At 40.4% G+C, this 17867-nt stretch overlaps 1 protein-coding gene across 1 annotated transcript in view; it reads right to left on the bottom strand.

Moving 5' to 3' along the window:
• Nucleotides 1–3596: 3596 nt before the first annotated feature.
• Slc12a8 (solute carrier family 12 member 8) overlaps nucleotides 3597–17867 on the bottom strand; it is a 143180-nt gene continuing 128909 nt past the window's right edge. Inside the window, exons 10-13 of the mRNA XM_015487285.2 lie at nucleotides 12304–12401; nucleotides 11691–11808; nucleotides 10480–10540; nucleotides 3597–4058 (exon numbers count right to left, since the gene is read on the bottom strand). Coding sequence (XP_015342771.1) covers nucleotides 3899–4058; nucleotides 10480–10540; nucleotides 11691–11808; nucleotides 12304–12401 — 437 coding nt within the window. The 3' untranslated portion in view covers nucleotides 3597–3898. The remainder of the gene's footprint in view (nucleotides 4059–10479; nucleotides 10541–11690; nucleotides 11809–12303; nucleotides 12402–17867) is intronic.

Here is a 17867-nt window from a genome sequence, read left to right as displayed (position 1 = left end):
TCCTGCCTCAGCCACTCAGGTTCACCCAGCTTCTTGGTGAAACTTTGAGGCCAGGAGTCTGCCCCTCTGCCTCTTAGAAAACAATGCTGGTCTCACTGGCCTATAGACTGTGTTGACATTTTCTTTTTAGGCATCCTTTAGATGTATAAACCCTGTCTGCATGACCCAGTGACATGAATGCTTTGTTTTTCTGATGACCTGAACTTTCTATTGACCTTTGTGAATACCAAGTCCTGTCTGCCCCACTTGTCTCTGGGGCTGAAGCTACTTGTTCCATCTCAGCTGCCACCATGACAACTCATTCTGAGTGACTTCTAGCCAGTTTCTGCTTGCTGCAGAATGGCTAGGCACTCTCATGTGTACCAATCCCAAGTGCAATCCCAATGCCCTCAGGGATAACCTTTGATTATGGAAAACAGGACCAGTAAATTGTGACCCCTTCCTAACTCTGGAAGAGGTCTTGAGACAGGTGTTCCTGTAGTCTCTCAGAAGGGTCTTCAAGAGTAAGCACATGATCCTACATTGCATCATTCCCTACCTTGATTCTCTTTTTAGTCACTCTTGCTTCCCTAGATGCACTCTGCAACAAAGTGGTAGCTAATAAACATCTGTCTTCTGAGGCACTCAGGCCAAGATCAGATTAATATTATTATTTACACAATCCAGTTTCGATTAAGCACAAGATGCTTGGACCTCTTTAAAGGTTTAGCCTATTGATCATTGCCCTATACACAACTAGGCTGTGAGCTATTCATTTTGGTATCCTCAACACTGAGTATCAGGTTTGAATTTTTTACCACATCCCCATTCTTCTCTTATTGTTTTTCATAAAATTAACCATGTTGGACAGGTGATCTTCATGGGTACTTGAATCTTCTGCTGTGTGTTCAGCTTTGATAGCACCTTTTTCAAATTCTCCTGGTGTTCAAACTCAGTAGCATCTTTTTTCAGAAGGGTGACTTTTTAAGTTGGTGGTGCAGAATTCAAAAAGGCAAAGAGAAGATTCAGTAATGTCTTCTGTGGTACACTGAAAATAGTCCCCAAAGATACCCAATGTAGAGTTCTCTGGACTCTGTGAATGTTTTCTCATTTGGCAAAGATATGATTAACTTAAAGGTCTGGAGATGAGGACTGGCCTGGATTCTTTGATGGTTCTTAATACAATCACACACATCCATATAAGACAGAGGTGAGGCAGACTTCACAAACACAGAGAAGTCAATGCAACCATGGAGCAGAGAGACATTTGAAGATGTTAGCAGTGAAGATTGGAGTGATGTGGCCACAAATTCAGGAATGCTGGCATCAACCACCAGAAGCTGGAAGGGCCAAAGAACAAATCCCCCCAGATGCCCTAGAGGCAGCTCAGCCTTGCTCAATATGTGACTTCAGCTCAGTGAGACAGATTTCAGGGAAAGAGGACCAGGAGATAAATTCTGATCACTTCCTATCTGGAAGCAGGTCTCAGGACAGGTGTTCCTAAAATCTCTTCTGAGTCCTTAAGAATAAGCATTCAGATACATTCCCCAGCAAAATGGTAGCTTATAAAAATCCTTGCTGGGGAACTCAGGCCAAGACCTGATTCACATTACTATTTACACAGTCTAGTTTGATTTTAGACATCTGTCCTCTAGAGCTGCAAGAGAACACATTTCTGTTGCTTGTAGGCTACCTCATCTGTGTAATCAAAGTCTGCTTTCTTTAAATTGTTTCTAATTGTGATCAGGAATCTGACATTTTACCAAAGATATATTTTGTGAACAAAAACATAAACAAAAGCCTATCTTTCAGAGAGAAGGTTAAGATCTAGCTGGCCCCTCACCATGATCCTTCTAACCCTCACCCACTCTAAGCCCTTCCATCCAACACATCAGTGTGTTTCTTTTCCTTTTTTCCCTTCATAGGTTTTTATTGGTGCATTATAATTATACGTAATGTGAGATTCATTGTTACATATTCATACATGCATAGGACATAACAATATAATTTGGTCAATGTCATTCTCCAGTATTTCTCCTTTTCCTCTTCTCCTCCCCCTCGCCCCCCCCATCCCTTTCTTCTACTCTACTGATCTCACCTCTATTTTCATGAGATTTCTGCCCTACACACACACACACACACACACCTCTTTTTCTTCTCTAGCTTCCACATATAAGAAATCCACAATCCTTGACATTCTTAGTTTGACTTATTTCGCTTCACATAATGGTCTCTAATTCCACCCATTTTCCTGCAAATGACATAATTTTATTTTTCTTTATGGGTGATAAAACTATTGTGTATTTTATCACCCATAAAGAAAAATAAATGTGTTCTCTTACAGCTCTAGAGGACAGATGTCTAAAATCAAACTAGACTGTGTAAATTTTCTTTATCCATTCATCCACTGATGGACACCTAGGCTGGTTCCGTAACTTGGCTATTGTCAACTGTGCTGCTATAAACACGGGTATGCATGTATCACTACAGTATACTGATTTTAATTCTTTAGGATGAATACCAAGGAATGATATAGCTGGGTAATATGGTTGGTCCATTCCTAATCTTTTGAGAAACCTCCATAATGAATGTCAGTGTTTTCCACAATGTGGTCCAAAGACTGCCCACACTGAATCACCTGTAGCACTTTGTTAAAGATGTAAAGCCCATGAAACCACCCCAAATGATAAAAGGCCTAAGGTGAGGTACAGGCATCTGTTGCCTGAACAAGCAAACCAGGTAATGCTTAGCACACCAATTTTTGAGAAGCTCCAATATCAAAGAACCAGAAGTGAGCCAACAGTTCTTCCCTCCGTGGCTCAGTGTTGAAACCACTGATCCTGGGCCAGGTCCGAACTTATCAGGGGAAGCCACTGCTGGGCTCCCAGAGCTAGATGCTTGTGGTGAATGCCAGGCTGAGCTTTTAAAGCATCCATGAGTCCTGTCCCCTCTGCCATTCATTCCACAAAGACAATTGCATAGGCGCTCAGGGAGTCAGGGACTATAAATATTTTTGACGACAGGAGTTGACATTAGGCAACTCATAGAAATTTAATTTTTAACTAAAAAGACCTTCATCAAACAATAATAGCTTATAAATACTCTGTGATTCTACTTTTGGGAACGTATCCTACAAATTGCTTTATGATGGTATATATGTAGAGGATTATTCACTGCAGAACTCACTGTAACAGCAAAATATCAGGCAGAGTGAAAATGCCTATCACTGTGGAGTTGGTGAAATAAATTATGGAAAATCCACACAATGAAAAATAATGAGGAAACTCTAAGTATTGATATGGAAATGTCTCTGAGTTAGATTGTTAAGGGGAAAAAAAAGCAAGGTGCAGAACATGTGTATAATAAGATACCTTGTGTACAGAAAGGGAATGATAAAAATCTACATTCCTATTTGCTTGAATATTTATAAAGAATTGCTGGAAATGTGTATGAGAACTGCAGTTACCTCAGTGCCAGGGGATGGGAACCGAGCAGACAGGAAACAATGATGGGAGGAGACCTTTCGCTCTCTATATGATTATACTTTGGGATTCAGAACCATGTGAGTGTATTAAGTATTCAAAAAATTAATACAATAAATTTAAAATATGCATTTATTGTGGCCCTGGGAATAAGCAATCTCGTTTTGTTCTCCACACTTGCTCATCTTGCTATCACCTGAAAGTCCTGGTGTCCCAGTAGAGCTCTCCAGGTTGGGTGCCACACAGTGGAGGGCACTGCCATTCCTACTGTTCCTGTGGGTTAGGCTGGTACTCCAGACCAGAATGCAATCCAAAGTAGCAGCGGGAGGTCAGGCAGGCCTTGGGTCTCCTATCAGGAAGAAGCAGCTCCATGAGTTTCTCTTTGGGTCCACTGAGCCCAGCGAAGCTCTAGGAGAGGAAGGGTCCCAGAGCGGCTCCTAGTACAGAGGCATCAGCTGTTCCTGACTCATGAGGGAGGAGTGGTGGTAGCGATCTCGAGTGGCAAAGTCTGTGTTCTCCTGGGTGAGCTGAGTCATCTCCATGTCAACCCTTGCCAGGGACGGTGCCAAAATGATCTGCTCCTGGGACCGCAAGCTCCTTCAGTGAGAGACACAGAGGACAGTAAGGAGGATGGAGAAGCAGAGAGGGAATAGCAGAGACAACTCTACTCTGGACAGATGTATTTGTAAACTGAAGCAGGAGGATTGCAAGTTCAAAACCAGCCTCCAGCTGGGCACAGTGGCACAAGCCTGTAATCCCAGCAGCTTGGGAGGCTGAGACAGGAGAATCGCGAGTTCAAAGCCAGCCTCAGCAATGGCGAGGCACTAAGCAACTCAGTGAGACCCCGTCTCTAAATAAAAACACACACAAACACATACACACACACAAAATAGGGCTGATGATGTAGCTCAGTGGCCAAGTGCCTTTGAGTTCAGTCCCCAGTATATCCGCCCCCCAAAAAGATATATATATATATTAAACAGTCTCAGCAACTTAGAGAGGTTCTGAGCAACTCAGAAATACCCTGTCTCTAAATAAAATATAAAAAAGGGCTGGCTCACAATAGGCACTGGGGGAGGTAGCAGGGGAAGTTCACTGATTGGACCAGAGAGAGAAGTGGGAAAGGAGGGAGGATGGGAACAGGAAAGACAGTAGAATAAATCAGATATAACTTTCCCATGTTCATATATGAATTCACAACCAGTGTAACTCCACATGGCATACAACCACAAAAATGGGAAATTATACTCCCTGTATGTATGTTATGTCAAAATACATTCTACTGTCACACATAACTAAGAAGAACAAACATAAAATTAAAAAAGGTCAACTCAAAGTGGATCAAAGACTTAGAAATTAAACCAGAGACCCTGCATCTAATAGAAGAAAAAGTAGGCACTAATCTTCATCATGTCATCATGTCGAATTAGGCCCCACTTCCTTAATAAGACTCCTGTAGTGCAAGAATTAAAATCAAGAATCAATAAATGGGATGAACTCAAACTAAAAAGTTTCTTCTCAGCAAAAGAAACCATCTGGGAGGTGAATAGAGAGCCTACATCTTGGGAGCAAATTTTTATCCCTCACACATCAGATAGAGCACTAATCTCTAGGGTATATAAAGAACTCAAAAAGCTAAACACCAAAAAAAAAAAAAAACAAAAACAAATAACCCAATCAATAAATGAGCCAAGGACCTGAACAGACACTTCTCAGAAGAGGATATACAATCAATCAACAAATATATGAAAAAATGTTCATCATCACTAGCAATTAGAGAAATGCAAATCAAAACTAAGATATCATCTGACTCCAGTCAGAATGCAGCTATTACACATACAAACAACAATAAGTGTTGGCGAGGATATGTGGAAAAAGGTATACTCATACACTGCTGGTGGGACTGCAAATTGGTGCAGCAGCCAATATGGAAAGCAGTATGGAGATTCCTTGGAAAACCTAAAATGGAACCACCATTTGACCCAGTTATCCCTCTCCTCGGTCTACACCCAAAGGACTTAAAAACAGCATAGTACAGGGACACAGCCACAATTCACAATAGCTAAACTGTGCAACCAACCTAGATGCCCTTCAGTAGATGAATGGATTAAAAAATGTGGCATATATACACAATGGAATATGACTCAGCAATAGAAGAGAATAAAATCATGGCATTTGCAGGTAAATGGATGGAGTTAGAGAAGATAATTCTAAGTGAAGTTAGCCAATCCCCCCCCAAAAATGCCGAATGTTTTCTCTGATATAAGGAGGCTGATTCATAGTGGGGTAGAGAGGGGGAGCATGGGAGGAATAGATGAACTCTAGATAGGGCAGAGGGGTGGGAGGAGAAGGGAGGGGGCAAGGGATTAGAAATGATGGTGGAATGTGATGGACATCATTATCAAAAGTACATGCATGAAGACACGAATTGATGTGAATATTCTTTGTATACAACCAAAAAAAAAAAAAAATAAGTGGATGATGAGTTGAAGCCCAGAAAGGTCATGTGTAAGACAGTGGCTAATACAAAGAGACTTCCTGGTACTTAAATAGAACCGGGAGTTGGGGGCAGACTGTATGCTTGCATTTCTCTCACTAGTTATCTTTGTGTACAGTGGGTTAGATTCAGCAAAATAATTCAAGCTGTTATGTTAAAATCATCATGTAATTTGGATTTTGTTCATATTGAAGTTTTGTCCATATTTAATTTTTATAAGCTTGGTTTTTCTACCTAACTATAATCTGCACATATTAAATAAATTGAGTCAGTAATGGGAAAAAAAGTAAAATAAAATTTAAAAAGTGGGGGACTGGGGATGTAACTTAATGGTGAAGTACCTCCTGGGTTCAATCCTTGGTACAATAGATAGATAGATAGATAGATAGATAGATAGATAGATAGATAAAATCGGTTGTGCTAATGTTTAGCATGTATTTAAATGTTTAAAACACAATTGTGCCCTTTTTGTTTGTTATTGTAGTGCTGGGGATTAAACCCAGGGCCTTGTGCAGGCTAGCCAAGTGCTCCCTCTGAGCTACACCCCAGCCCAAAGTATTGACAGCTATATGTACAACAGTTTGTGAACTCAAAGTATGAGAAATAGTCTACCCAAGGAGAGAGAGAGGAAGATTGATTTACCCTTCTTAAGTAGAAAAGCATAAAACCTGAAGGGAGACAACCCATAAAGAGAGTTTTCCCCTTACAAACTGTGTTGTGGTGGGCCTCTATAGCTTTTCTTTGCTCTTTTTTTTTTTAATCAAATGAAATAATGGAATGGAGAATTGAGAAGAGTGTGAAGAAATACCTTCTCTTTGATTTACTGGATGGAAAGTTGAATGAGGAATGATTTCCAGAGAGCTAAGGTTTACATAGCTAACAGCTAAGAGGTAAACTGCAGAAGCTTTTGACACCAAGTGCTGCGGCAGTCTGGCTGGCTGCAGCAAAATAACCGGGGGGCAGGGGGGGGGTGACGAATAACCTGTGTACGTTGATACAGCAGGAGAGGGAGCCGTTTATTGCAGGACAGGAGCAGTATTTATACATTCCACACAGCTTATCTAATTAGTATAAACTAGATACATCAGTCAACCAATAAGGAATCTCCACACTTAATGGCTTGCTTTTGTTACTTCTCAAACCACTGCCTCTGGCATTTTGCCAGGCACCATCCAGACTTGTTTAGGAACTCTAACATTCCCCTGGCAAAATGCCAGGTGTTATTTTTGACTTGTTTACAGACTCTAACAAAGTGCCCTCCAAACAAAGACAAGTCCAATATAGATTCCATTGTCACTACAGTCTCTGCATACCGTTACAGTTGGAATAAACCCGTAAAGAAAAAGTTAGAGATACCCAAGGAAAGTGCTAGAATCAGAAGGAAATTAAGGAAAGCCCAGACTGGCAGCCAGCACAGCTGCAGAAGGCAGATCTGGTCTCAATTCCTTCCCTAATCAGCTCAGTGGTCACAGGAAGCCTCTTTATGTCCACATACCTCCATTTTCTTACCTTTCCAGAAAGGTTGATATTGAAGTTTTGTCCATATTTAATTTTTATAAGCTTGGTTTTTCTACCTAAAATCTGCAGTTCCTACAGATCTTAAGTCTTCACTGAGAGCCAGCTACTTTACTATTAGTAAGGTTCAATTGTTTAAATCAGGAATATATTTGAAAGTTGTAAAAAGATAGAAATCTAGTGTCATCAATCTATGGAACTTAAGCAATAACTTCTACTGACTCTGTAAAATGCCCAATTATAAGAAGATCAGATCACATGACTACGGCAATATTTGTAGAGAACATATTTGAATAACATAGATTGAGAGCTCCTGAAAGCTGGATTAACATCTACAAAGGTTGAATCTTCAAAAAGTAAGATCAGTGGGTCTGGGGTTGTGGCTCAGAGGTAGAGCGTTCACCCAGCTCATTCGAAGTATGAGCACCACATAAAAATAAATAAAATAAAAGGTGCTTTGTCTACCTGCAATTTAAAAATATTTTTTAAAAAAGTAAGATTAAGAAGTGACAAAATGCCACACCAGTCATTCATCACAAGGGGTTTTGCTGATGCACTTTTTTTTTTTTTTTGGCTAACATTCTTTTAATCTTTTCTTTTACTTTTTTTAATAGATGAAGCCATTGTACTCTTTTGAGTCCATGGAAATAATATACAATACTTTGCTCTTTAGAATGGCTTAAGTATCCCCATCTGGACAGCTGCTAAGGCTTCAGGAAAGAAAGTTTTCTGGAGGCCAGGCTAACTTCACCTAGTAATGGGAGCTCTAGGTGTAACAGAGACATTACACTCAAATCCTTCTACTCGAACACTTGACTACATTATTTTTCTTCTTCTTTGACCTTGAAGGACATTTGGGGATATAGTGGGGAGGCCTCAAAACCACAAAACAGAAAACTCAGCTACCAATTTCTATTTTAAATGAGTCACCATTTCTTGGTCCTTTCCCCTCCTGAATAACCACAATATATGGCCCAGCATCTTCCATGAGCCCAGCAGCTCTGACGCTGACTTAGCTGAGGCTCACTGCCCACTTCACTAGCCCTGGCACCAAGACGGCTATGAATCCTGAGAACTGTCCTTTTCTAGATCAATCTCTTTCTAATACATTATTCTTCCTACACAGGACCACAGTGACCTTCAAGGTAAAATTCCAAGAATTTGGGGTACCACCAACCAGTGGTGACCTCCCATGGCCATCCTTAGGCTTTAAAACTGGAAATGACCTAAAATATTCTTGTAAATCAGACCACATCAAAATGTCATCACCCACACACCAACCACAGCTCAAGAACGTGTAGGCCACTTCCACACAGAATCCGTTTCCACTTCTACTCTACTTGTCCTCAGGACCAGGTTGCAGAGATCAGTATGGGTATGCATGAGCTGAGTCACCCAGCCTTGTGCCTCAGACTGGATGAGAGGAAGACAGGCTGCCCACCCTTCCTGGAGCCCCACACAGGACATAGACACCCATGCAGATGACGGGGCGTCTCCTCAACACACTCCACCCTTTGTTCCTCCCTCAGTGTGTGACTCCCTCCCTGTTGGTTTCTAAAGTGCTGCTCCTTTTTCTTTATCCAAGCTCCAGCATCAAGGTTTCATTTCCTCTGCCAACGTGAACAGATCGGTAGTGTTGGCCAAGAGCTGTCCTGGGAGGGATTCTGGGAAATGAGGAGTGATGGTATAATGGGTATGTGTGTCAGTTTATGAAGATAAAAAAATTCTGGAGTTGTGTTGTGATGGTGGTTACATGACAACGTGAGTGAACTTAAAACCACTGAATGGTACATTTAAAAATGGTTAAGAAGGTAAAGTCTTTCTTATGTGTATTTTACCACAATAAAAACAGGAAGTTGGGAAATTCTAAAGTTACACATCATTGGGCATGGAAGGTGGGAATCCTGGCAAATGCAAACCATATATCAAGAGCTTTCAAAAATAAACAAACTAACCCACGCCAGGTGTGGTGGCACAAACCTGTAATCCCAGCAGCTTAGGAGACTGAGGCAGGAAGATTGTGAGTTCAAAGCCAGCCTCAGTAATTTAGCAAGACCTTAAGTAACTTAGTAAGACTCTGACTCAAAATAAAACATAAAAAGGGCTGTGGATGTGGCTCAGTGGTTAAGCACTCTAGCTCAATCCCTGGTACCAAAAACCAAACCAAACCAAACCAAAAAACCACAAAATGAAACCTAGTAAACACTTGGTTGGATGGGTTCTGCCTAGATTTTCCCAGTCTGCAGCTTTGGCCCCTCACTGATATTGAAAGAGGATGGAACAGTGGGATGATTCCCCAGAATCCTGAGGTTTTAAAAGGTGAGGAAGTGTCGGCACTACAGAGTGGAGGGGAAGGAGAAAGATTAGGGCCAAGGGACAGTGCACTCTCAACCTTGTGCATGTTAGACAGCACTCTGACACTGATCTACACTGATCAGGGCCATGTGGAACCTTACCTTCTCTCTGAAGCCTTCTCATGTGTCTCAGGAAAGTTGATTCCCTTCCCTGGGTATCTCTATCTGAATGTGGAGCAATTCTCCAGGATCCCTACTTTATTTCTGAGGTTGTTTTCTGCACTGTCACCAACACAGTGACATGAGCTATCTCTGCCTGGAGAGAGAGGAATAGGAGTTCTACTTTCACATTTCCTTTGGCTTTAATCTTCTATATGCTTAGGTGCTGATGCTAATGTCCTAGACCATGAACTCACTGAGAGTAGCTCTCCTGAGTTGCCATCCCAGCAATCAGAATCTAGACAACCCTCCTGTGCATAATGACTGAGGATAAGAAGGGAAGCGGACATGAACTGGGGAAAGCTTCTGATGAGCTGAAGCTGGGGACTGGTGTGGTGCAGGGCAGTGAGGAGAAAGGTGAGCCTCCTGGAGGCTCTCAGGGATCAGGTTTCCACATTGCAGTTCAGTCCAGCCAGGAATGGGATCACTTAGCACTTCCCAGGACCCAGGGACACTCATCCATCCTGGTACCAGTCCCAAAATTGGCACAGACCTGTAGGAGGGCATCAGAAGAGATCGTATCCATCGGAAAAAACTGAAGTTGGAGGCTAATCCTGCAGGGAAGACAGACATATAAATATTTATGAAGCTTCTACATAGGCATCTAGAGTCGCATTTTAATCAGGTGAATGTGCACCTCAACACGCACACACACACACACACACACACACACCATAAGCACAGTTTTCCCCTCTTTGTTGTAATACTGCCTGAGGCAGCCTATTAAGGACTTTGTACCAATATGTAGCTTCCAAAATTTTTTTTCTAAATTATACTTCTGTCTTAGGAGTTCAACATTTTGTATGATGCTTTTAATATTATCCATATTATTAATTTTTAATAATATTTTTAGATTCACACCAACATGTGTTGAATGCATGCTATGAAATCTCCCCACTAGACCACACACTCTTTGAGAGTAGGGAACATGTTTCTTTCATCCTTGCAACACTCAGAGGATCTGGCCCTTGGGAAGTTTTCAGCAGGCATTAAGTGAATCACACAGCTCAACATGTAAAAATGTTAGAACTAAGGCAGGAAGTGAGACTGCTATTGATACTGGCCAAATAATTCTGATATTAAATACACTGATTTGAATAGGAGTTCTTGATTCATTTTTTTACTACTAGAACTTTATACCTCTATACTTGTACATTGTAGTTGAGTTCATCCCAAAAAAACTCATACATACATGGAAATCAATTTCAGTTCATCATCCCTCCTTTTTCCTTCCCATTCACCCCATCCCCCATTCTCCTTCCTCTATTAGACTTCCTTTTGCTTGTCTATTTATTTCTATATGGTTACCAATCTTTTTTAAAAACCCATCCTTTCTTTGGTGTAGGTTTACAAAAAATATCTCACATAATAACTTTAAATAACTTTGGAAAAACAAATAAACCATAATTTTAGAAAATGTTTTTTAAAATTATATATAGATACATAGTGGGAAATTGATTAATTAGATCATGTGCATTATAGGATCAGGAAGTTAGCATTATTTTAAGAGGCTTACATTAGAATCTTGGTTAATGTCAACAGTATGCAGTTGATAATATGTTTACTCTGTATCATTTAGTGTTCTTAAGATTAAAGGAAGCATAAATTTTATATTTATGCTAAAATCAGAAATAGCAAAGAGAAGATTCCTAATATACTTAGCAAGTCAGTACATATTGTCAGAAGTCAGAAAGTAAAAATTACCAAGGTGAAGCCCTGGACTGGCGTGGCCAATGTAGAGGTACACGATGGCAGCCACACCAACGTTAGCCAGGGTATAGACCCACTGGATCACAAACACGATGAGAAGGGACCCAATTGCCTACAGGAACAGTTGGAAGACAAGTTACCTAACAGTTTTCCATATGGTAAGCAAGTCAAAGGCTTGAGAAACATTAGTCTGTCTCATCAACTGATCACTGCCAAAGTCTGAACAACTGAAGTTCACTCATAATTCAAGAAACCTCACTTAAGTACATATTTGGGATAACAAATACCTCTGAAATTATTTAATCAAAATTATTCACAAACAGGTATCCTATCCTAGTTCCTTGTCCCATTCCTCCTCACAAGCAACATGTTTGTATGAACCCAATGTAACCCAGAGGTTATCAGGTATAATTATTTAGTAAGTAAATAATTGATTAAATAAGTGATCCATTAAATGTAAATCTTGCCAAATGTAGTCTCATCTAAATTTCAATACAGAAAGCAATTAAATCACTTTGCTCCTAATTAGCCCTTTTCCTCCTCAAATCACACATCCTCCTCCTGAATTATTTTTCAAGATAATTGAGATCAAGATGAAGTTACTCACCCCTAACAGGGAGACCCAGGGGTTGCACATGTGGGTGTAGAAAGTAGTTGGTCTCCTCTGGATTTCTTGTTCCTGAAGTCTGGGCTTCAGGGAGAAGTCTAATAAATAAATTAGCCAAATCCTTGATTACAAATTTGCTACCCAACATTTTTATACTCTGCTGTATTTATATATAAGCAAATATGCCTAAGTTCCTCTACCCCAATGTTATAACTCAGCCTGAAGACAACTCCTATCACTTGCTCTTGGAAAAGGGAATAAGGAAGGGTTAGTGGCCTCCTATCCACCAAGGATCTGATAGGAAAGGGAAGGGAGGGGCGGAGTAGAAATGGAAGCTTCCCTGAAACCCACTGCACATCCATTTAGATTTGCCATCTGGGGAAATGGAAGTTCAGATCTCCCCTGGTATTCTTAGCCCTTAGATGTGACCACCTGCACAGATGGGTTGGGTTGGCTTTTGTCTACTGCAAGAGTGTTTTTGCTATCTGCTGACTCTGAAGGTAAGCTCAGGTCAGCCTCATCTCAGGTTTAGACCAGAAGATGAAGAAGGAGAAAGAGGAAGGGAGAATGGCTCCTTTGATTCCCTCTTCTGGTGGTTGAGGGGACTGAGGGGGAAAAGGGTCTGGTCATAAATGCATGTATGGTCCCACTTCATCCTCCAAGGAGTTCAGGCACATTGGGGTTTCTCAAAAACATGCCATGTATTATGTGGTTCTGTCTTCCTCATATACCTGGTTCCAGAAATGACCAATTTAATCATGAAAATGCATATAGATTATTTAGCAAGATGGTCTAACTACCATGAATGCTGCAATGGTGATTTCAAACAAATGGTATGTTGGATTAACTTTGCTGTATATTTATACTGTGAGAAATAGAAAGTCCAGTGGTCCATTTTCAGAATATAGTCTTCAGTCTTAATTGGGATAGAAGAGTCAATTGTAGCCATTTTAACTACAGCCCTTCCCTGTGCCCACCCCAATTTTCAAATTAGCCAATTGCATAGATTGTAGCCCTGAGCTCCTCCTATCAGAGCAAGGGGAAGTGCTGTGTTAGGGATAAAAACAGGCAGACTTCCTGCCCAAGTGTGTTTGTTTGCCAGACTTGTTTTGTAGCACACCCTCCTGCAGAAGTAAAGTTGGCCTTGCTGAGCTACTTCTGAGTATGTGTTTGATTCCTTGTGGCTCCTGAGTATTTCTAACAATACTCATTTCAACACTAAACCTTCATAGTTTGTTGCTCAGGAAATATGGTTGTCAGCTCCCTAACTCTCCATTCTCCAGTCCCAATTCCTGATGCAGCAAAAATGCTTTGAGTATGCCATCTCTTTTGCCCAGCCCCTCCCCGCTGTGTATCCTGACCCTGTCTCAAGCAGCAGTCTTCTGCTGCATCTCAGCTGCTTCTGAGGGGTTGGCCCTAGGAATCCAGCTGCGACCCATTTCGCATGGATCCCCTAACTCTCAACTTGTCTAACTCCTATTCATCCCTCAGATCTCAGCTCAATATCACTTCCTCCCAGAAATTGGTCCCCAACACAGAAATCTAAATTTGTTCCTTCATACCATTAATATTTCCTTATGATCCATTTTCTTTCCTTCATAGAACACACCATTATTTGTAGTTGTATGGTTATTTATATACTTCTAGGTCCATTGGATTACAGGGTCCGTGTCTGTCTTAAGTGCAGGCCTTGGCACGTAGCTGGCATTCATTAAGTATTCCTATTACAAATCTTCCTTCCTCTCTAGTTACTGCGACTTTCTGACCTAGCCCCCTGAAGCACATTCCTTCAGATTATTTCACTCCCTGCCCTTTATCTTTGCTGATCTTTCCCAACTTCCTGGTTACTCCCCCTTCTCTTGGTCCAGGTTTCAGCCCCTGACTCAGCATCTTTCTGTCTCTACTGTGATGGATGACAAACCAGTCCTGGATGGAAGGAACACTGCCAAGAAAACTAGTGCCTGGGAAAGGGAGAGTTCCCCTGGCCTTTAGTCAGGCCTTCTTCAGGAAACCTAATCAACCCCATAGACCACTACCTTTTGGATTATAAGTAACTACATCTAGGAATCTACTCCTCTTCAAAGTGTAAATGCCCCTGTTGAGGCTTTGTGAGAGGAGCCAGTTTCCCCTTATTGCACTGTAGCCGTGGTTCCTGCTAGAACCCCATGTGCACAGCCTTCTGTGGTGTACACTAGAAATGTTCTGGCACCAGATGACCTATAAATGCTGTGAGAAACTGGAGATGGGGGCTCAGAATTTGGTGTCTGGTCTCCCCTGGGCCCACCACTGTAAAATAAAGTTTGAGTTCTCCCACATTCTGAGTGCCGTTTGCCATTTCTTGACTGGTCTGATTCCCGCAATGCTACTACATAATCATTCTGGGTGACTTCATGGTGCTCTCTACATAAACAACTTACTTAATGCCCTGTTTTCTGAGTTCCTTCAAGTCCTCCTCTAACAATCTTTTTAAAGTTTTTATCTTGGCAGGGATCAAATCCTCATACCCACTAGGAATCTCATACCACATCCACAATCCCCCAATCCTTCACTTGTCTCAACTATCAACTCCCCTTAGTCACACTTGAGGCTCATCATCACCAGTAACTTTAGACTTCTTATACGCAGTTTTTGGTTTGTTGTACAGTTTTCCTTGAAACACAATTCTTCTGAACAGATTTACTATATCAGGGCAATTATACAATTTTATATTTCTTGTTTATTCTTGAAATATCACTCTTCAGAAAGAATATACCGAAGGACTTCCAGTTATGGTAGTGTGAAGAGGCCAGTAAATTTTCTTCCCCCCAAATAAGTACAAAATGAAACAAAGTAGTCAAACACAACCACTTCAGGGCTCTAGAAACTTACCAAATGAAGACATCAAACTGAAAAGCATTTATTTGTCAAAAATTGCTGAAACTAAGGGTAAGAACAGTGAGAGTCTCTGACCTTCCTGCCCAAGCGGCTCCCTTTCCTGTCCCAGTTCTTTCCAGTATGGAGCTGGTCAGACACCAGCAGTTTTGCTGCCAAAGGGAATAAATAACTTGGATCAGGGGTGGGGGAAAGCTACCCTTGTAAGTTGAATAGTATAAGTACAGTAGAAAAATGGACAGGGAAAGTCCTTAGATTTGCAAGAATGAGGGTACAGACCCAGCTAGGATGATCAATAGACCAGCCAGAAATGTAATGGAGAGAGCCTGGAGGTGAAAAAGCCATGAAGGGACTAAATAACTTCCCATATTTTCCTGAATGTCAGGAAAACAATGTCCATGACTGGGAAGACCTGAGAGAGCCTGGCAAAAAGTAAAAGCCAGGGGAGACAAGAACTGGCTGAAACTTCGTGCTTCCCAGCCCACACACAGATGGACTAGTAGAGAGTGGAAGCTTTATGAATTATACAGACACAGGGGCAACCTCCTAGGAAGCTCGTTAAAATGAGAATAAAAAACTGACTGAAGACATCAGCAGCCACATACCACAGGGAGATGGATTCCACAGTTCAAATCCAGGCAATTTACAAAAACACACAAATGAAACCGATATATAAAAACTCAGAAATAAACATCAGAATCAAGAACTGCTGCAATTTACCCACACTGTCCAGTTTTCAACCAAAGATTTTATAAGACACGCGATGAAACAGGAAACTGTGACCCATTCTCAAGACCAAAATTAAAAATTAAAAAAAAGAAAAACATGAGATGCTGACTGTGCATTAGGCCTACATGTTAGATTTGGCACACAAAGACCTCAAAGCAGTCATTTTTAAATATGTTCAAAGAATTAAAGAAAAATACAATGTCAATGATCCAAAGCAGATATGATGACAATGACTTTAAAAATAGGGAATATCAATACACAAATGTAAACTACTAAAAAGAACCAGAGGAAAAGTAAAGAGTTAAAAACCACAATATCAGAGACGAAAAATTTACTAAATGGGCTCCTCAGCTGATTTGAGAAGGAGAAAGGATCAGCAAACTTGAAAATAGAGCAATAGGAATGATCCAAAGTGAAGAACAGAGGGGAAAGTAGGAAGGAAAAGGAACAGAGCCTCAGAGACCTACAGGACAATGTGTACTAACAAATGTACAATGGGGCCCCATGGGGCAGCAGAGAAAGGGTAGGAAAAAAATATTTGAAGAAACAAATTGGCCAAAATTTCCCAAATTGAAGAGAAACTTTAATCAATAGTTCTAGGAAGAGCATATCAGTTTTTTCCAGCAAAGTGTACATATACCTGATTTCCACAGACCTACCATTTTTAATCTAAATTTTGGTAACTTAATATATATGCAATGATATCATAAAAGTGATTTGTGTTCATTTCATCAATGAACACATGGCCTAATTCATAAGAAACACAGCAAGTGTTATAAACTTTGTACAGAAGTTAAGAGAACAGGTTTAAAGCCAGATAAATCTGGGTTCGTATTCTGTCTTGAACAAGTGCCCAACTTCTCAAAGTGTTTTATTAAAAATAATAATAATAATAATGCCCAACTCTGAGCTTAGGAATGAAATAATCCTTATCAAGCGCTTACTTGGTAGTAAGTCAGATAGGACATACTTGGTAAATGATGGCTATTTCTAGTTCCTAACAATATTTAGTTTGTTGAATGAACATGAATGAATCTGGGGACTGATTTTTTTTTTCAAATGTAAACGTGTATTCATCTCTCCTGACCCCTTTTAGAATCTGGATTTTGACTTTCCTATGCTTTTTAAAGAATATGCTTTGGAAGTTGTGCTTTTATCAGTTGTGATTGTCAGAATAATCGTTTCCTTCTGTGACACTGTGTTATTCAAATGTTTTTTATTTCTATTTAATCAGATCCATTTTGTTTTTGATGATGTCCACAATAGTCAGAAATATCTCTCTTGCGCAGCTGTTATAAATAAGGAATCCATGCATATATAAGGTATAGTCCCAAGCTATTTTTTAATCCATTTACTCTCAAGAATGATTTATTCAACTGTGATTTGATGACATCTGGGTTGTCAAAGATTAGGTTCTTATAACAGTTTAACTCTTTTTTTAAAATATATTTTTTAAGTTATAGCTGGACACAATACCTTTATTTTATTTATTTTTATGTGGTGCTAAGGATCAAACCCAGTGCCTCATACATGCTAGACGAGTGCTCTACCACTGAGCCACAACCCCAGCCCCAGTTTAACTCTTCCTAGTCTATTTTACTGATTGACAGTTCGATTTTTTAGCTGTATCTGTTTAGTTGCCCATCATTTACCAAGTATGTCCTGACTTACTACCAAGTAAGCCCTTGATAAGGATTATTTCATTCCTAAGTTCAGAGTTGGGCATTATTATTATTATTTTTAATAAAACACTTTGAGAAGTTGGGTACTTGTTCAAGACAGAATACAAACCCAGATTTATCTGGCTTTAAACCTGTTCTCTTAACTTCTATACAAAGTTCATGACACTTGCTGTGTTTCTTATGAATTAGGCCATGTGTTCATTGATGAAATGAATACTGGGATGAAGGCAGATGTGCAAAGACATGGTTTGTGACCAAGGGAAGCTCAAGTCTAGTGGCAAA

The sequence above is a fragment of the Marmota marmota genome, unplaced genomic scaffold, assembly GCF_001458135.2.
Source record: "Marmota marmota marmota unplaced genomic scaffold, marMar, whole genome shotgun sequence".
NCBI classification, from domain to species: domain Eukaryota; kingdom Metazoa; phylum Chordata; class Mammalia; order Rodentia; family Sciuridae; genus Marmota; species Marmota marmota.
This window is presented reverse-complemented; position numbering and strand designations above follow the sequence as displayed.